Raw genomic sequence first — 21,668 nt, 5'->3', positions numbered from 1 at the left:
TTAGACATGTTCATCTTTTTTTGACTGACTAAAACCGAGAAAATAGATAAGTTAATTTAATGGAACACACAACATGTTTCTTCAAACCTACTTCTTCAGGTGTGGTAACACTTACAGCAAATTAAAAAAACCATAAAAACACTGTGCCATTATAATAACAGACTTCTTCCTAGTTTCCGGGAGAGCAAGGATTTTAAGGAGGATGCCAGATATTTTGATAATTTATGTCGGTGAATCAATACTATCAACTATTGGCCTGAGCGGACAATTTATTTTATGCACCTTTGGAAGGCTGTATAATCTTGGAGTAAGTGGATGTAAGGACCGAAGACAAAGACGTGCGTTTCTTGGAAGTTCCGTTGTCATCTTAAGGAGATTGTTTGATTATGTATCTCTCTCTCTCTCTCTCTCTCTCTCTCTCCTTCTCTCATTGGGTCTCAGTCTAGTTCAGAGTAGGTATCTGATTCTAGTGATCAGGATTTTTTCGCAATAAACTGTTTTATTTAGTACGACCGTTGCATTGCCCTTGTCTGCTAAGAGGATAATATCTCTATTCTTTTAAGTTTTTTGATAGCTAGTCTTTCACGAGGATAAATGTTGTCGACTGGTGGTTTTGCATTGTTAATTGCAAATATTGCCTCCATATGAAGTAAATTTGTGTCTGCTGTAGGAAGCAGTGAGCTAGCTTTTTCTATCTTAGTAAGAAACAATTCTCTAGGAATGGATTTTGGCGAAGGAACAAAATTAAGACCTTCTGAGAGAATATGCTCTTCTTCCAGACTAAGGGTGTAAGATGATTTGTTTATTACTAATTTTTTTAAGGCCTTCATGATGCTTATTAGGAGCGAATCGTTCCTGTGTTAATCTGAGTGAATTAAATTTCCTAATTAGCTTAGATTTATTGATTTCCTGAATTCTTGAAGCCTGTCATGTGCTTATCTCTTTAATGGTGTTCCATGACATGGGGTCTAAAGATACTGCTAAATGATTTTCCGAAGTGAGTTTTTTCTAAAGAGATAGGTTAAGTTCCATTTTGTGTCACTGATTCGATTTATCCTCATCAGGATACATTCCAACTTACAAAAGCTTATCAGAAAACCACCAGAAGCATTGGATTATTCATCAGCAGGCTTGTCTTTTTAAATCACTGTAAGTCCTTTTCAATCATTCTGAAATTCCTACAATTCAAGGAAATCATCACAAAGGAAAGGGCATGTAGAATTTACTAAAAAGCAAAATTAGATCTTTTAAGAGAACAAATCGGTGACACGAAACAGAACTTAACTTATCTCTTTAGAAAAAAACTCACTTTGGAAAATCGTTTAGCAGTATCTTTAGACCCCATGTCGTGGAACACCATAAAAGAGATAAGCATGTGCCGGGCTTCGTGAGCCTCAGGAAATCAATAAATCTAAGCGAATTAGGTCATTCAATTCACTAAGATTAACACATTAATGATTCGCACCTAATAAGCATCATGAAGGCCTTAAAAAATTAGTAATAAACAAATCATCTTACACCCTTAGTCTGGAAAAGAACATATTCTCTCAAAACGTCTTAATTTTGTTCCTTTGCCAAAATCCTTCCATAGAGAATTGTTTCTTACTAAGATAGAAAAAGCTAGCTCACTGCTTCCTACAGTAGACACAAATTTACTTCGTATGGAAACAATATTTGCAATTAACAATGCAAAACCACCAGTCGACAACATTCATCATGGTTAAAGACTAGCTATCAAAAAACTTAAAAGGAATAGAGATATTATCCTCCAAGCAGACAAGGGCAATGCAACGGTTGTACTAAATAAAACAGTTTATTGCAAAAAAAATCCTGACGTTAATAGAATCAGATACCTACACTGAACTAGACCAAGACCCAATGAGAGAGAGACATAATCAAACAAACAATCTCCTTAAGATGATAATGGAACTTCCAAGAAACACACGTCTTTCTCTTCGGTCCTTACATCCACTTATTCCAAGATTATACACCCTTCCAAAGGTGCATAAAGCAAATTGTCTGCTCAGGCCAACAGTTGTTAGTATTGATTCACCGACATATAAATTATCAAAATATCTAGCATCCTCCTTAAAAGGTCTAGTAGGAAAATCTTCCTCTTACATTAAAAATTCAATCGACTTTGCTTCTAAAATCAAAGATATAAAGCTGAAGAATTCGGATATTATGGTGAGCTTTGATGTTGTGGCACTTTTTACAAATGTTCCAATGCAAGATGTTCTCAGCATTTTAAAAAACAAGATCGCTAAAAAGATTTTTGCTCTCCTCTCACACTGTATTAGTTAGGATTATTTTAAGTTCAAAGAGAAAATTTATAAACAGAACAAAGGACTAGCTATGAGTTTCCCCCCCCGTCTCCAATAGTAGCCAACATTTTCTTCAAGATTTCGAAGAAAAAGCTATCTCAAAAGCAACATTAAAACCTAGACCATGGCTCCACTATGTGGATGATATATTCCTTATTTGGAAGCATGGTGTAGAGAATCTTCACATCTTCCTAAATCATTTAAACAACTTCCACCAAGACAAAATTTACCATCAAGATTGAAGAAAATGGTTCCCTTTCATTTCTAGACTTACTAAGATGTCTGATTCTTTAAGGATCTCAATCTGCAGGAAATGAACACACACGAATAGATACATACATGCATCCTCACATCACTATCCCTCACAAAAGTGAGGTATCATTTCCACATTGGCTCACCGTGCTCACTCAGTATTGTCCGATGAAGTACTAAAAAATGAACTGAAATATCTAGAAAGAACTTTCTTAAATAACGGATACTCTTCCAAAAACATTAAGAGGCAACTATACCAGCGCTCTCGAAACAACACAGAGATCCCTAACAACCCCAAGGGTTATATTTCTTTACCATACATCAGCTCACTCACCCGGAAACTAGGAAGAATTTTGAAAAAAATTTAATATAAAAACATGTTTTTCAACTCTTCCAAAACTAAGGTCAGTTCAAAGCTACCCAAAACAAGCTCATAACCATCTTCAGTTCTCTGGTGTATATAAAATAATATGTGATTGTGGGAAGCCATACTATGGCTAGACTGAGAAGTCATTCCTCCTACGGCTAGAGGAACATCAAAGAGACATTTCATACAATAGAATCAGAGCAATTGCACTCTCAAGTCACGTCTTGTTTTCAGTGAACACAAACGATGAAGGCCGCCAACACGGTGTTGGATCCTGAATGAAGGAATCTTGCAAAGAAATCATTATTCAGAATCCAACATACTAAACTTACTAACAAAGAGAAATACCTGCACATCAGCTGAAATTAAAAGTGAAACTTTTTCACTTTATGTATAAAATTTGCATTCTTTATTTCATGTACCATATATTTAAGCTATTGTGATCATATTAAGATTTTTTTAGAGTATGTCTTAAAAGAGGGATAATCTGATTTAATTTAAGCCTCACTTAAGCTGTGTAAAAATAACTGCGAGGCATCAAACGGTTACTAAATAATAATTCTTGGAAGGTATAAAGCTACACGTGTACAGCGTAATGCTGGCAGCAGTTGCTTAAGCGGAACGTATATTGATGCGAATTCTGGGAATACAAGAGCATAACAGCGTTGGGAAAAAGCAAGGGATGAGCCGAAGGGGTGAAAAGATATGGGTCGTGTGCAAAGGGAAATGAGGAAAAAGAGGGAGCTCTAAGGAGAAATATAAGGGGACGAGCGCCATATCGGGGAGGTCTCGTCATATCGTTTTCCTGTTTGGTGACTCAGAAGTTAGCGGGAGTTCACGTAAAGGGGGATGAAGAGTCTGTGCTAAGATAACGTCGGACAGCAGGCTTTCTTGAAAATGGAGAAGGATTCTACACAGAGCTGAAGGTAAAAATTTCCATTATTATTATTATTGGTTTCTATTATATTTTAATCATTCCTCTTTAAATGCGAAACATAGCATATCAGGCAATTTCTTACCTTTCAATGATAACAGCACAATTCATAGAAATTGGCGCTAGTTATTTGTTTTTGAATGAATCCATTTCCAAAATTGGACTTTTTCCCTTCCAATGGGCGGTTCGTTAACATGGCAGTCTATGGGAGACTGTAGTGGACGCATGTTTATGTGAGAGGTACCCCATGTTCATTCGCAACCGGATGTTATGTCACCAGAAGGGGGATGAAATCAAAAGTTACGCTAAATTGACGTCGCCGTGATGTGCAGTACGGGAACTTGCGGCAGACCGCTGGTTAGGTTAGGTTACGTTCCAGCGAAATGCTTTCCTGGAGGGGGACGGGCCGCATTGTTCTGGATGTGAAAAAAGATGACATGGACTCAGAAAGCACATGGAAAGCAAAAGGAGCTAAGAAAAACGAATAGAGCTGTCTACAATGCCTACAATGAGAAAATGAAGAACAAAGAACAGACACCAAAGAAAAGCAACAACACACATCAAGGTAAGCCGTCGCTGAGAAGTCCCATCGAGTTGTTCCTGAAATGCAAAGATTTAAGTCCGTTTTCAGCAGAAATAATGAAGATAGCGTAACCCCTACGTTGGCATATGGACAGCCAATAGACAAGAAGTAACCAGACGTACACGTGGTGCTGAAAGACGCGGAAAAAGTTCGGTAAGGTGAAATTATTCTATTTTTGCGTATAAAATTCATTAGAAGAGAGAAGATTGTTTGAGAATGTGAAATTAAGAACAATATTCTAAAGAACTCTGTGGACAGTCTCTAATTAGAAAGTTAACCTCCTTTGAGAGAGTAAGAAGAATTGTTTGGAAAAGATCTTTAGTAATTGTATGTAATAGGATTAACTTAATGAGATCATAATTGTGGATTTTAGTAACTGAGTAACATTAGAATGTTCGTTTATATTATCTTATAAATAGCATTACAGAAAGGAATTTTAGTTTAACTTCATATCATTTGCTATCTATCCCAATATGCAGTTATCGTGTTTTGCATGCTTTATGACCTTTAATTAATTTAGAATATGTTAACCTCTTAACTCGAGTTTCAATTAGTATCGAGTCATAATTGAGTGTATGAATTTTGTATTCTGTTTAGATATTCCAATAAACATGTCATATTTACCTAAACCTGAGTCATGCCTGATTACGATTCCAAACTACCACTTATAAAAATAGAACCTACTTTTTGTGGGAAGAAATTAGAAAGAGTATATAATTATAGATTTTGGTCATGACTGCAGTCTGAATCTATACAGCAGCATTAAAGTAAAGTATTGTGTAAGAACAGCTCAGAATCTAGTATCGTCTTCCTGAGTAGGAATCCTTTTCTACTATAGGATACTGGCTGGGGCAGCATAATATAAATTTGCCAGTATCCGAAGAGGAAACAATCCTAGATATAAGTATATTAGGCCTGATATCTGACAAAGTAAAATAGCCATAGAAAGATAGAATAGATATATATAAAACAGAAAATATATAGAGAAAGCAAATATATAACAACGGAGTAGATTGGAACGCAACATCAAATGTTTATGTTTGTCACGATGAAGTGGAATGGCACATAGTTGAATTCAAAGAAATTGTCCTAGACCCTTTTCACATCAACAGCAATCTCAGTTATAGTCTACCTGACTTGCATAGTTCTGCCATTAGATACTGGCGTAAGCGTGAACTCATATGCTCGCATTTGCACAACAATAGAACTACAGAAAGGACTATAATGACAATTCAAACTTAACGTCAGTTTAAAAGTCTGTTATTATAATGGCACAGTGTTTTTATGGTTTTTTTAATTTGCTTTAAGTGTTACCACACCTGACGAAGTCCGTTTGAAGAAACATGTTGTGTGCTCCATTAAATTAACTTATCTATTTTCTCGGTTTCAGTCAGTCAAAAAAAAGTTCATCTTTTTTTCTTTGAACTGCTTATTTCTTCTACTTTAATAGTATCAGATTTACTTGCGGTTACAACAGGTGTATCACAATTAGGGTTAGCATCACCAGTTTCATTTGCTCTTCTTTTCAAACTCCTAGTTCTAAGCCACTTTTCCATTATTAAAAAACGTTTCCGAAAAATATATAAATATATAAATACTGGGGTTAACTCACAACACACTTTGTCCAAGTATCACTTAGCACTTCTGAGGATATACTGAGCCTTAGTTGAAGGAGGTTAACCTTCAATAATAAAAATCAGTAAACAACAAGCAATTGGCTGAAATGTGGATAACACATGTTCACTTCAAATCTGACAAAACAGCAAAGGAAGGCAGAAGCAATAAAACTATATTGTTGTTCACTTCAGCCTTCTTTTATTATTCGTCATTCTGCCACTAAATTAGCAGCAGAATGGCTAATAATAAAAAGAGAGGTGAAGTGAACAACAATATAGTTTTATTTTAGCAGCAGAATGATGAATAATAAAAGAGGGGTGAAGTGAACAACAATATAGTTTTATTGCCTCCACCTTTGAACATTCTGATTCTATTTATTAGTTTTTTTTAAGTCTCCATTTGATTTCAATAATTTTTACTTAATTATTCTTGTTTGGATAATTAAAAAATATATATTTATTGAATTAATTTGTCTGCCTGCGGACCATCTGTCCCATCATCGCGGAACACCTGTGGTCCATGGACCACAGGTTGAGAAACACTGCTTTATACTTTTCTATGATCTGTCAAAGGCAAAGGATCTGATCTTTGATACACTTACCTTTCCTAAAATCTGCTTGTTCCTGAGGCATCTCTGCCTCGACTTTGGCCTCAATCCTATTTAGAATGATCTTTAATAAAATCTTGCTGACATGAGAGAACTTATGGTAGTGCTAGTACGAAAACAGATTTCTTCCAGTCTCAAGGCCATGATAGTGTCTCCCATATTCTTGTAATCAATCTATGAAACACTCTCATCTCTCCATCCCCTGTAGTCTTAATTAACTCTGCTGGGATTCTATCTACACCTGAGGCCTTATTGCTATTAATCTGTTTAACTGATCTTTCAATCTCATGTCTAAGTGGAGGAGGTTCCAAATTGAAATTTTCTTGGTGAGAGCGGCTCTTCCAAATTTTCTTTATCCTCTTTGTTGTACAGTTCTTCACAGTATTCTTTCTTCTTGATTTCCATTTCTTCTGTTAGTACTACTCCATTCCTGTCTTTGATGACATTCAATTTGTTCTTAAACTTGTGCTTTAGGTCATGAACTAAAAAAACATCCTTTTATAATTGTATCTTCTCATCTGGAACACTATATCTTCACATTTATTAGTATAAAACTTTTCCTTGTCCTGCCGGATGGATCTTCTAACTTTTCCATGTAATCTCTTATATTCTTCAGTCCCTCTATCTCTTTGTTTCTCCAACTGTCTTCTTTTGATTTGATCCTATGTTGAATCTAATATCCATGTGTTTCTTGGTCTTCTTATTGGGCTGAGATACTTCTTGGCTGCATCCTGTGTTATAACTTTGACTCCTGACCAGAGCATTTCGAGTGACTGGTGAGTTCTGCTCGCTAGTCTCCAAAAAATCATCTGAGTTGATGTTTCTTCTGTGAACCCACTAGGAATTATTCTGACATCCAGTCTGGTGGGGACATGCCTGACTTGGAAGGTTTTGGAGTCTTAGTCTTACTTTGGCTCTTACTAGTTGATGGTCTGTACCACGGTCTGCTCCAGACTGTGGTACAATAAGACAAGTATGCACATCAGAAATGCTTGTCTCCCACTGGTGGAGAGCCAGGATGTAATCGATCTGGTGACTTGACCTTCAGTGTTAGATGTCTGAGTATAGGTCTGTTGTGGGTGTTTCTGGTTTTGGAGTCTCAGTCTTACTTTGGCTCTTACTAGTTGATGGTCTGTACCACAGTCTGCTCCAGACTGTGGTACAATAAGACAAGTATGCACATCAGAAATGCTTGTCTCCCACTGGTGGAGAGCCAGGATGTAATCGATCTGGTGACTTGACCTTCAGTGTTAGATGTCTGAGTATAGGTCTGTTGTGGGTGTTTCTGGAAACAGGTATTGGTAATAACTAATCTGTTAGCATAGGCAAATTCCACAATCTTTCACCACACATTTTATGTTCACCCAGATGAAACATGCCACACTCAGGCCTGACTCATACTCTCTCTCCCATGTTTGCATTATAGTCCCTTAAGATGTCAAGTACATCTTTGCTTGGTAGGCAGTTCAAAACAATCTAAGTTTTCATTGGAAGTTTTTTCCCACTTGGCTAGACTATAAATTATATATTTAATTTATAACGGGATCATAACCAAGAGGGATTTTTGCCTGAACTGTCTTCAGTATCACAGCTACCCCATGATGCTTTGAGTCACCTCCTGAATAAACTACTAGTTTATTTTCTTGTCTTTTGAAGTGACCTTCTCCATTTCATCTAGTCTCTGTAACTCCCATGATGTCCATTTTATACCTCTCCATCTCTTTACAGACAATATTAAGAAAGCAATGAAAAGAATGAGTTTTCCTCAACACACTATCAGGTTGATAGCCAATAGTAGAGAGAGCAAGAAGCCACAGTAAGAACAGGTGGATTCATTGATTGGCTTCAGGTTGGAAAGGGAGTTAGGCAAGGATGCCTAACTCACTTTCCAACTTGTTTCCTCACTTGTTTAGTATGTATGCAGAGGACATTAAGCATGTAGTATTAGATCAGCTCAAGACAGAAATTAGGATAGGTGGCAGATTGATCAGTAATCTGAGATATGCTGATGATATGGAACTCCTTTGTAATGACAAGAAAAAACTACTTGCCAAAGTTAACTAGATCAGTAAAAACAGATGATTTCAGCTCGATGTTACATAATATTACACAATGTATGTTACAAAAGTATTATGTGGCGTATTTGCCACAATTCTCTGTGTTGTAGAAGTACCATATTATATGGGGTTGGCTGTATAGGCAAAGTAGTTAAGTGAGCAAGAGAATGGTGATCGTTATGTGTGATTTTAATGATGCAATATTGACTGGAATGAAGAAACAGCAACAAAGAAAATATGGAGAACATATGAGGGTTGTGTCTTAGAGCTGATCACATCAGAGGATGCAGTCTATCTCCAGTTGGCAAGGATGACCATAAGGTGATCACTTGGGCTGCAGCCAGTCAAATGAGAATTTCAATAAAGAAAGGATATATGTGGAACCACAAAGCTAGTGGTTCCACATATATAAAAACTTAGAAGGGAAATGTTGCTTGGACACTGATAGAAATATTTAACAGCAGCAGCAATGTGCAAGTATATTTCAAAAGTGAAAAGGCTAAACAAGACAGGAGGGAAATGGATGGATGAAGAAATTTAAGTATACAATCTGGAAAAATAAGCTTTATGAAGAGAGTACAAGATGAATGGTAATAATCAGTTATGTGAGGAATACACAAAAGGTGACTTGGTTGATAAGTTTAGCAAAAGTTCAATATGAAAAGAAATTAGTCAATCAGGCCAAGAAAAATCCTAGAAGGAGTTCTTTCAATGAGTGAATTAGAAGGAAAGGATGATGTTAGTGGATGAAAAAAGGTAGACAGGAAACTGATATAGAGAACCAAAAAATGTCACATTGAATGTATGGGGGAAGGGGTATCATGTAAAAGAGACGGATAGTAAATGAGCAGAAGGTGTATAAGGAATTATGTAAGCTTGTGTTAATAAGGCAGTAGTACTGCAAAAAGAAGAGGGATATGACTGAAACATAAGTCTGTGAGCAGTTAGGAAATTGAACCTCATTACCTGGTGAGACCATCACCCTGCTTACTGGAAGCCTGAAGTAGCTTGAAAAAATTTCATGTTTGGTCTCTATAGCAGGGTTTTCAGACCAAGTAAAAATCAACAAAAAAAGAAAAAATATATAAAATTAATAATAATAAAAAAAAATTCTTAGCTCACCCACAGTATGAAGGTATTATAGGTTTACAAACACTTTTTACAGGTTGGGGCCACATAAAAAAAAAAGTTGTTAAGCAGTTAATGTGGAAGAGATTTTTATTGGAGTAGAGAGAGAGGGTAATTCCTGGAAGTTGTATTAGGAGGATGTGAGCAAAGGAGTGAAGATAAGGTTCCTTGATAGAGTGGTTGGTGAGTAGAATGCATTGGAAAAGATGGAAAAGAGATAGTAAATAAGCAGAAGGTGTATGAGGAATTATGTAACCTTGTGTTAATAAGGCAGTAGTACTGCAAATAGAAGAGGTGGGATATGACGGAAACATAAGTCCATGAGCAGTTAGGAAGTTGAACCTCATTACCTGGTGAGACCATCACCCTGCTGGGGAGTGTAGCAAGTGCAGAAACTGTGAATGAGTTTAGAGCATGGTTTGATAATATATTTGTGTGAGATCATGAATATCACGCAATGAGTCTTATGACTTTGTGGAGGTCTAATGAAAATTTCCCACCTTCGAAGTCATTCAAATGCATCTGAAGAGCTGCAATACTCCTAATTACCTCTCCCAACTTGCACATCACCCACAAACAATCTCTCTCTGCAATTCAGCAACAATATCACTCATAAAAAAGAATGAGCATTAACAGTTCCCATATTGAGTCCTGTGGAGCACTACTTATGACTTCCTCCATCCACTCACTGATGTATGCCAGAATACCATAATTTCCATCCATTGCACTAAACTAATATCTACATCCATACATTGCAATTTAAATTATCTGCTTGTAATCTAATGTGAGTACACACTTTTAGATTATTAAATTTCATCTAGTCAATGGTCCAAATGAAGTAAAATAAATTTGAGATAACAAAAATGTTTGTAAAATTCCAAATGTTCAATTAAGTCATTCTCGTTCTATCTATCATTCTATATTCAAAGTTCTATCACATAGAACAAATGTGATAGGTGCTCTTACACACAGCAAAATACATCTACAAAAAGTAACCTTTTTAAGTTTTTTTTAAAATAATGAATAGACACTGGTTATGTTTCTCCATTTTTATGTAATCAAACTATCTGCCAAACTATTTTCCTCAAGTGCATTAGATATTTTGCACCTAATAAAGGCAGCTGATGTCTTGCATTTTGTACCTGTAATCTGAACAATATATTTTGAAAATATCAGAAGACAAGTGACCTAAGAGAAGCAGGCTAGAAGGCCAAAAGTGCCATATGTGGTTATTTCTGGTGCTGAAAGAGATAAGTTCTTTCTTATTTTTGAAAGCATTTGGCAATAATTAACTCATTCTTTCTGCAATATTATATTTACGAGTGTTTAAGTTGAAGGATAGTGGGCTTAATTTTGTGCTTTTCAGAGTTTTTATTTTTATTTTATCATATGCTGCATTGTGCATCATAGAACCTATACGTAAAACAATGGTGAATAATTTAAATATGAGTGATTTGTTCCCTGCAGTGTATGAGAAATGGATTCACTTTGTAGAAAAAGAAATTTATGGAAAGAGAATGAAACTAGAGTTTGTTTGTAGTAAGTGTTTCAACAGTAAATGCCAGAAGTGTGAAGAGAGTAAGAAAAATAACAGCAGTGAGTTGAAAGATGAAATGCATGAACATGAACTTGGCAAGGTTGATGTTGCAAACAGTATGAGTGACTGCAAAAATGAAATGGTGAAAAATGATGAGAATGACAGAATGGTAATGGAAAAATAGTGAATTTACATGGAGTTCTTCACAGAACAAAATGTGAGATTGAATGGTTGAAAGAACACCTAGCATACAGTATGACACAGAAGCAAAAGGAAGGGGGGGGATATAAGAGGAGAAAAACAGTATGAAATAATGAAAGTGTGAGAATAAGGATCAAATTTTGTATGGTGATTTTGGGAAAATATGGAGAAATAATGGCAAATATCTGCTGGATTTCTGCTCAGGACATGGACTGGTTATTACTAACACCATGTTCCAACATAAAAATGTGCACAAATTCACATGGAGAGAACAGGCAATAAGAAAAGTCTCATTGACTATGTTATTGTTGATAGTGATGTTTTCTCACTGGTGCAGGACACCAGAGTATACAGAGGATTTGAAATTGGAAGTGATCACTATTTAGCAGGATAAAATTGAATTTCAAATTGAAAAGAATAACATGTAAGAAAGTTTTAAAGCGAATAAAAGTTGAGCAGCTCTCAGATGTGAACTGTAGACTAAAATACAGAAAGATTATTGAAAAAAAAATGAAAGAGTTTGAGAACAGGAATCAAACCTTGGAGATTCAGTGGCAAACTCTGAAGAAAACATTGATTAATTCTGCCAGAGAGGCATGTGGTGAGGTTGTCTGCAAGGATAAAAAAATAAGAACTCCCTGGTGGACACAGGAAGTTAAAGAGGCAGTGAAGGAAAAGAAGAAAGCACATCAAAAGGTCCTGTCAAATAAGTCAGCTTGTGCTCTTAGAGAATACAGAGACAAATGCAAGAATGCTAAACACTGTGTAAAACTAGCTAAACAAAAGTCATGGGAGGACTTTGGCAAGAATATAGAAAATAAATATCAAGAAGGTGGCAAAATATTCTGGAGGTTGTTGAAGAAGCTTAGAAATGGAGGAAAGAGTGCAGTAAAAGGAGTTAGAGATGATAAAGGTGATATGAAAATGGAAGAAAAAGATATCCTTGAAGTATGGAGTAATTACTTTGAAAAACTGCTAAATGAAACAAGCAGTGATGACAGCACAGTGATAAAAAACACTGACCAGGCAAGCAGTCAGGACAGGAATACATATCCATACTTTAAGTAGAAAAAGCCATCAAAGCTTGAAATGTGGAAACGCAGCAGGAGTTGATGACAATCGACCAGAAATGCTGAAGTATGGTGGTATAAGAGTCTTACAGTGGCTGCACTGCATAGTTCAGAAAGCCTGGACAGAAGGACGAATTCCCGATGATTGGAGTAGAGCTGTCATAGTACCCATATATAAAAAAGGAAATAAAACTGAATGTGAGAATTAAAGTGGTATATCCCAATTGAGTGTTCCTGGTAAGATATATGCAAGTATACTTGAGAAACGGTTGAGAAGAATTGTGGAAGAAAAGCTTGGCAAAGAACAAGCTGGATTCAGGTCAAATAGAGGCTGTCAGGATCAGATCTTCACTTTACGACAGATAGTGGAGAAATCATGGGAATATAACAAAAATCTGTATTTAAGTTTTGTCGATTTGGAAAAGGCATATGACAAGGTGCCAAGATAGAAGCTATTCAATACGCTACAGTTATATGGGGTCAATGGGGCATTATATCAAGCAATACTTAGTCTTTATTTGAGTTGTAAGTCTGCAGTTAGAATTGAAGGAAGTACAGGAAGATGGTTTAATGTTAAATCTGGTGTGAGACAGGGATGTACATTATCCCCCTCTGTTATTCATTGTCTATATGGATCACATTATGAAGGAAAGTGGTATTAAACATGATATCAAAATTGGAGATGTTAATGTCAGTTCTTTGCTTTATGCAGATGATGTTATACTTCTAAATAAATCTGCTACAAGTCTGCAAGATTCTCTGACTAAATTGAATAGCTGTTGTAATAGATATGGTATGAAGGTCAGCAAGAAAAAGACAAAGACAATGAAAATATGCAGAATCATTGAAAATGTCAACTGTGTTGTGAATGGAGAACCTGTGGAACAAGTGAAACATTTCGGCTACTAAGGCACGATTTTTACTGAAGATAGTAAATTAAATATAGAAATAGACAACAGAATCAGCATAGACAACAGAAATAGACATACAGAATTGGTAGGAAGTCAATTGAATAAATTCATATGGAATAAGAGAGAAATTAGTCGGAATACTAAATCAGCTGTATACAAGACAGTGATCAAACCAGTTTTAACTTATGGATCTGGTTCAGAAGTAAAACACTTGCCAAAGACTAGAGACCGCAGATATGAGAGTCCTGAGAAAGATTATAGGGGTGAACAGATGGCATCAATGGCAATATCATATTAAAAACGAGGATATTAGGAAAGAACTTGACATTGTCAACATCCAGGAATGCGTGAGCAGAGCTAATCTCAGGTGGTATGGTTACTTAAACAGAATGGGCGAAGAAAGATTAGCAAAACAAGTGTTCTCTGCCAGGTTGGCAGCAAAACGACCCAGAGGAAGACAAAGATATAGGTGGATTGATACGGTACAAAGTGCCTTAGACGACAGAAATATAAGATCTGATAATGTTGGAGTCTTGACAAGTAACAGACTGATTTGGAGGAAAATTGTAGATAGGAAGTTAGTTATGATGTAATTTTTTTCATGTTGTACTATCATATCCTGTACACCCCTTGAGTGTACATGGCAGGAATTTGATGATGATGATGATGATTCAAAGTGCTTGAAGAGAGTGTGATGAAATTGTGTTTTCCTGATGCCAAGATTAAGGATGGTAAGGATGCTGTAAGGATTCAGAGAGTGAAGGCTGAAGAGGTGATTATATTGGCTGGTACATATGGTTCAGCATGTGACAAGTGTGGTATATGAGAAGATATGAAAGAGTTTCTAGTACATGCGAAAAAGAAGAATGAAAAAGTAGAGAGTCTGTTGCGATGGTATATTAGACGGGAGCTGAGACAGAAAGCAATGATAGCAAATAAATCGGTGCACAAATTGTGCAGAAGGAATGGTGTGCAGTGAGTCTGATAGAAGAAACAAATGAATTTGGGTTCAGGAGTATGAGAAAGTGTTGATCAGTGAGATTTCAGAAGTGCAGAGTCAGGGAAACTAGAATGTTTGCAGCCTGGTTGGCCGAGTGCTTAGTGTATCTGCTCTCCAACCAAAAGGCTGCAGGTTCGAATCCCGCTGTGGGCATGGATGTTTGTAATTGTCTGTGAAAATACTAGTGGTGGTAGTGGACAGTAGATGATGTTGGTGTAGATGATGAGGTTGAGTGGTGGAGAAGGAGAGTTGTAGAGTAGGTGCCCTCCCTTGATGAGTCTTGGACTTCCTGGAGGTGTCTAATAATAATAATGTTTAGGCAGATGCAGGTGAGCAGCAGTCCAGGCAACCTAGAGATTAATAAGTGAGAGAGTGATCACATTATGCTAAATGTAACACTCCAGGTTCTTAACTTTAGTGGACTAAGCAACACAAGTTGTAATGAAGGTTGTGAGATGAAGGGGATATTACAGTTTATATATACTAATGCCAAAGATGTTCTGAATAAAGGAAAGGAGTTATTCCATTGGTTAACTCAACAACTTGCACAAAAGTTATAGACATTAGTGAGACTTGGTTAACTGAGGATGATAGTTATAGGAATGGAACATAGGATGATAGTCATAAGAACAGAACAAAGGATATAGTATCTTCAGAGAGGACATAAGGAACAGGATTCGGGGGGGGGGGGGGGGTTGCTAATGATAACAGAGGAATTGAAGCTAACAAGTAAAAGTGCATCAAGAGGGTAGGCATATACAGAGGGCATTTCATTTGAAGCTATCTAGTAGTGTGAGATAGTGCAGCGCTTCCCAAACTGTGGGCCATGTCCCCCCCCCCCTTGGTGGCTGTAGGTTTTATTGAGGGGGGGGCCGTGAAATAATGAAAACAAATTTAAAATGTTTTAAGACTAAGTAGATTTTTTTTATTTTAAAAGAAATGTATTTAACTCTTATTATTTCTTTTTTGTTATTTTTTATATTTTAATGGAAAAATTCACACATTGGTGTTGGTTCACAAACTTTGCTTCCTGCGTATATTTAGGCAGTTAATGAATATTAGTAAATATTTCTTATTCATATGTTTCATTTCAAAGCAGTGGTTAATTGTATTTACTTTGAATGCTCTCCAGGGAAGCTCCAAATCTTCCTGTCCCTTTCATCACGCATTCGTAATCAGGGACTGTTGATATTTACTTTATATACATATCAAAACTCGTTTTATGTTATCACTGTCATCCGAGCTAGTTTTCTGTTACCAATAAAAGTTTCGCATATACTTCACACATGAAAAAAAGCTTAAACAAGTTCATGTGGGGAGATAGTAACTTGCTTGCAGTGGTAAACAACACGGCCTCCCTAACAGCCACTATACTGCAGAGGCAATAAAAACAAGTACTTTTATTATGCCAGTGAATAAGGTTTGAGGAGTCTGTGTAATATATTTCTCAACAAATAGTGCAATTAGACACAACTGGGATAAAAACACACTAATTAATGAATCACATGTCCCATCATACAGAAACTATGCTGTACAGACTGAAACAAAACCGTATGTTGCATGGGCAAACACAGTATCTAACTAAAAACTATTGTTATTAATTAGATGTGTGTGAGTTTGATTTCCCAAGGCAGCAATAAAATTCAACCGAATGTGTTAAAATTTGAAAGTGTTAAAACTAAGTAATATATATATATATATATATATATATATATATAATGAATGTTATGGCAGTTTCACATATGGAATTCGGTTGAAGAGAGTTAGCATTTCAACTCAATTGTCAGCTATGCTTTTATCTTTCGGGTGCACGATCTTTTGTTAATACCGCACCAATCATGTGCATGTTTTAATAACCTGCCTGTGCTGTCTGTTTCATGTTAGGCTTAATTTTACCATAAAGGGAGAAAAGTCACAAAAGAGAAAAATGTTCCTAGTCCGGGGATTCCCTTATTCAGGTAACATTCACTAATTTCATGTTATCAGTCTGTGGTGTGCCAGCATCAGTAAGTGGTGATATTATTTGATCGATTCTACGTTAAAAAATTTAACCCTGAGATGGATAAGTGGCTGATATAAAATAAAAAAAAAATCCTGCGAACAATCAGAAGAAGCAGAAACAGACTCAAAAAAAAGGACAGTATTTCATATTTTACCAGAACAGCCCGCATCGTCTTCAGAACCAAACGGTAAGAGGCAAAAAATGTAATATATGCATTTGATTTTTGCAATATTCACTGTGTATGTTTTGTATTGAATATAAATACAATAAATATTATAATAATATATCTCTCTATTACGATTTTTTTCCGAGGGGGGGCCGTGAAATATTTTAATTTTTGCAAAGGGGGCCCTGACATCCAGAAGTTTGGGAAGCACTGAGATAGAGGACAACAGGACAAAATATGTAATTGGTTGCTACTATATCCATCAGGTATAAAGGAGGACTGGGTAAATAGGAATATACTTGATAAGGAACAATGCAGTTTTGTGAAGGGTAGGGTTTGTCTCAACAATTTACTTATTTTTTATAATAAAATGACAAAGGATTGGATGACAATGATATAGGAAATGATTTGACAGAAAATATTCAGTTGTTTGCTCATGATGCAAAACCGTGAAATGCAACAGCAAATGAAGGTGATGTAGAGATCATGTAGGGTAACTTAGATAGATTAGCAGTATAAGCAAAGGTAAATGGATGCCAGTTTAATGTGGCCAAGTGTAAGGAGATTTTAGGAAGAAGGGATCACAAGCTGGTTACTATATTGATGAAACTGAGCTGCAGGAAACTTATGAGGCCAAGAACTTTGGGGGTGATTGCAGACAGGGAATTGAAGTTAGAGTAAGCATATTGCAAAGGTAGCCAAAACAGCACATCAGATTACATGATTGTTGAAGAATATGCTAACGAGTGAGGATAGAGAAGTTGTTGTTCCCCTTTATAAGGCTTTAATAAGGCCACATGCCTACACAATTTCCATGGGGGACCCCTTGTTCTCTCCCTTCCTGCCACATACTAAAAGAAAAAAAAAAAAAGTCTTCAGTGTCACTCCCATAAACCTCTGAAATAATTGATATTCTTTCTATTACATCTCCTTTTTTTTCTCTACTGTATGCAGATCTGGTCTCACAGATTCCATGTGTGAGGATGAAGAACTGGGAAAGGATTCAGAGACAAGTGACAAAGATTGTGGCAGGTCCTAGGAATTCTCCCTATGAGAACAGAATGAAGATCTGAAAGCTTTGAAAACTAGCTGATAGGTGATAAAGAGGAGACAAAAAAACATACAAGTTCTTCAAGGAATTTTACAGGACTGACACTGAAGAATATTTTCAATACATGGCAGGAAGAGAGAGAATGAGGTGTCATCCAGAAAAATTGTGTAAGAGTGTGGTTAGCAAGGGTGCTTGCTAACTTGCTACCCTAATCCATTCTACCAAAGATCAGATCCCCTCCTCTCTGAGTGCCTGGAGTTTATGAAGTACTCTGTTCCTGCAAGCTGGCGTACTTTGGACAGACAGGTAGATCAGCAACCATCCACTTAGAACACAAATCATACATCCGCAATCATGACTATGGTCAGTCAGTAAATTCAAAAAAGAAAGGCTATTTTTAAAATCTGCAGCAGCACTCAGAAATCAACTGAATCTAAATAAATACAAAATAATCTAGGCCACTTACAATTGCCCATAGAGGGCAAACCACCTAGATAGGACTTTAGACTTTGAGTGTGTGCTACATTAGTTTTTTGTAATCCCTGAAGATATCTTGGTAAATGAGACGAAATATTGGAAGTATTAAAATCAGTTTTAATCCTTTCTGAGTGCTGTATATATTCCATTAAGCCTCCAACATGTCCTCACAGCACTTAAGCTTCAACACATGGTTAGCAAGGGTGTTAGATTTTTTGCTTGGAGGGTGGTGAATGGGTTGCCAGAGGTGACTGTGAGTGATTCATCAGTGAATAAGTTTGGAGAGGTGTCATAGACATTATGTGAATAATGGATCTCTCAAGATGAGTCTTCTGATTGTGAGAAAATATCTGTATAATAATAATATAATAATAATGATAATAATGAAATTTAAGGTATGCACTACAACATGGCCTTATCTGATAGCTCTTAATAATTGTGCAAATGGTTTCATTTAAACAGAAGGTATCTACATATTATATAACATCAAAAGATGGATTATTACTGCCACATTAACAAACATGAGATGGTTATGTTCAGTCATGATTTGTGTGTATATAAACTCACAAACACAACTACACACTAATTACAAACTAAGTATAAATGTAGTCAACTCTCACTATAGCACACTTACTCATTATAACAAATATGAGAAAAGTCTCACACTCAAAGCCCCAGAGTTGTAATCTTATACAAAATAAAATTTACTGTAAAGAGCTTTCCAGTATATTGAATTATTTTTTTGGCGCCAGAGGTTTTATAATACTGAGAGTTGACCACAACTGATTTTTTTTTTTTTTTCAACACAAAAATATACCTCAATATTCTACTTACCGAAGTGAAAAATCTCTATTTGTTTCATCTTCACTAAGTAAAATTAAGTTTAGCAACTGTTGTTGTATCTCAACAAGAGACAGTCCACTATAAAAATTTATCATATCAGTTAAAGCAATTAAAACATAACATATTGACTACAATTTTAAAGAAATTATTTAAATACAACTTTCAAATATACTGTTATACCTGATATTTATTGCTCAAATCAAATCAGGCTGCAAGTTTTTCTACCCATATACCAATCAAGGTTCATCACAATCCTGGTTAGCAAGGCATTTCAAATAATAAATGCTTTGTATAATCAAATTTTATTTATTTTAACTAGAGGTATTTGAAATCTGGACAAAAGAAATAAAACATTTTGTAACCTATATATGATGATCATTAATTATATAAATAACTGAAATAAATACTGTAAATAAGGGAGGACATGATACTGCATCAAAATCAAATCAGAGTGAAAAAAAAAAAAAAAAAAAATAGAAAAGCAAAAACTGCTAAGATTGTTTGTTACTACAGTATAACAGAAGAAAATTGAAAAAAGGGGCTGCTGTAGTAAATGACCTTATGTGTAAGAGTGCACACACTGCTCTTTTAACTTAAGCATTTGGAAAGTGTGGGTCGGTGAATGTACAAAGATGAGTCAGAGAAATGAGAGATATTAGAGTTAGAACATGAAAAGTCCAATGCAGACAACTCAGTCAAAGAGCCATTATACTGGAGAAAGTGATAAGAAAGTTGGCCCAGTATGTAATGGGATTCACCTGACATGAACAAAAAAGCTACAGACAGTACTAATTTATCTCAGGTCACTAACTGGACTGGGATAGGTGAAAGGATACATGCAAGCTTAAGGGGAGATTGCATGTATAATAATGCCATCAGGAATAAGACATAGGAATTTGGGGGATCGGTTCATGCGACTAAGCAAAAAATTAGAGGCATTACTGAGATTTAGGCAACAATATAAGAGATACTGTATATTCAATATCTCTTATATTGAACACAGAGAGAAAAAAAATCTGAATGGGTGGTGTTGACGGAGAGTTAGGTGTCCTCCCTCGATGAGTCTTTGGACTCCTTGAAGGTGTCACGTAATAATATATATTCAATACAGTTTACTAAAGAAACTGTATTGAATATATATTATTACGTGACACCTTCAAGGAGTCCAAAGACTCATCGAGGGAGGGCAACTAACTCTCCGTCAACACCACCCAATTCAGGGGGCTTTGCTAAATCAAAGTACAAGAGGTCTAATCAACACCAGAGATTAGCAGCAAGACAGAAGAAACATAAGACTATGTAGAGATTTAGTCACCTTTTGCAGGAATGAGAAAATGGACAGGATCTAGAGATGGGCTGTAAAATGACTGCTAATGAGGATAAATTCATGGTTTGCAAGTTACTAAGTTCATTCAGAAGGCAGAAAAGAAGGGATATGATGAAATCATCAGTTAGTAAAGAAACTGTATTGAATATATATTATTACGTGACACCTTCAAGGAGTCCAAAGACTCATCGAGGAAGGGCACCTAACTCTCAATTTGGTCAACACCACCCAATCCACCAAATACAGTGAACAGCATCATCACACCTACACTATCTACTGCCCACCACCACCACCACTAACATTTTCACAGACAATCACAAACATCCATGTTCACGGTGCGATTCAAACCTGCAGCCTTTTGGATGGAGAGCGAATATGCTAACCACTTGGCCAACCAGGCCAGTGCACACACACACATATATATATATATATATAAAAAATTAACATGTGGCAGGAGAAAAAAAAACAATAATCTATTCCTCTCTAAATACTGAGCAAGAATGTGGTTAGAAGGAGTGTAAAGACTGCATTTTCTTGCATGGAGAGTGGTGAATGAGTGGAATGGGTTGTGCGCAGAAGTTCAGTGTACACAATCTTGCCATAAATACTGTTACAACTTCCGCACACCCTTGTGCTGCTCACAGAATTATGTGAAAGGTTCCATTAGTGGTGCAGTTCACAGCTAACATTCACATGTTTATCAGTAGAGAGAGAATTGTCTAGCTGTATGGGTTAGCAAGCAGTAGAGAGATTATGAGAACTGTGTAACTGTAATAGAACTCCATAAAGTTGGAATGGTTATTTTCAACATGCTAAAAACACTCAGGATTAATAGGATCACTTCTCCAGTGGTATGTAAACAACAGACACAGAGATATCCTCTTCACAGATGAGATTTTTACCATTGAAGAGTCATTTAACTGTCAAAATGATTAGGTATATGCCCTGGATGGTTGTACAGTATACATGCCATAGCATCTAGGATTCAGAGGTCATCACCCTGCATCACTGATGGTTTGGTGGAGGGGGGGTGTCTCAGGGGATATCCAAGTTGCATTTCTACAAGAAAGGGGTCAAAACTTCCACCAAAGTGAATCAAGACACCATGCTGGAACCTGTAGTATGGCCTCCGAACAACACCTTGGTTCATGATAGGCAGTGGACCTTCCAACAGGACTCATCCCTGCACACAAGACGAGAAACACACAACAGTG

The 21,668-nt window shown here is 36.3% G+C and overlaps 1 protein-coding gene across 1 annotated transcript in view; it reads right to left on the bottom strand.

Moving 5' to 3' along the window:
• Nucleotides 1-21,668, bottom strand: part of LOC150103039 (putative pyridoxal-dependent decarboxylase domain-containing protein 2) — a 468,473-nt gene that overhangs the window by 374,141 nt on the left and 72,664 nt on the right. Inside the window, exon 4 of the mRNA XM_090397610.1 lies at nucleotides 19,119-19,205. Within this exon, the coding sequence (XP_090253736.1) occupies nucleotides 19,119-19,205 (87 nt within the window). The remainder of the gene's footprint in view (nucleotides 1-19,118; nucleotides 19,206-21,668) is intronic.

Source organism: Typopeltis vanoorti, chromosome 9, assembly GCF_054136105.1.
Source record: "Typopeltis vanoorti isolate ZY-2024b chromosome 9, IOZ_Tvanoo_1.0, whole genome shotgun sequence".
In the NCBI taxonomy this organism is placed as follows: Eukaryota; Metazoa; Arthropoda; class Arachnida; order Uropygi; family Thelyphonidae; genus Typopeltis; species Typopeltis vanoorti.
The sequence above is the reverse complement of the archived record's forward strand: the minus strand, read 5'-3'. Positions and strand labels throughout refer to the sequence as shown.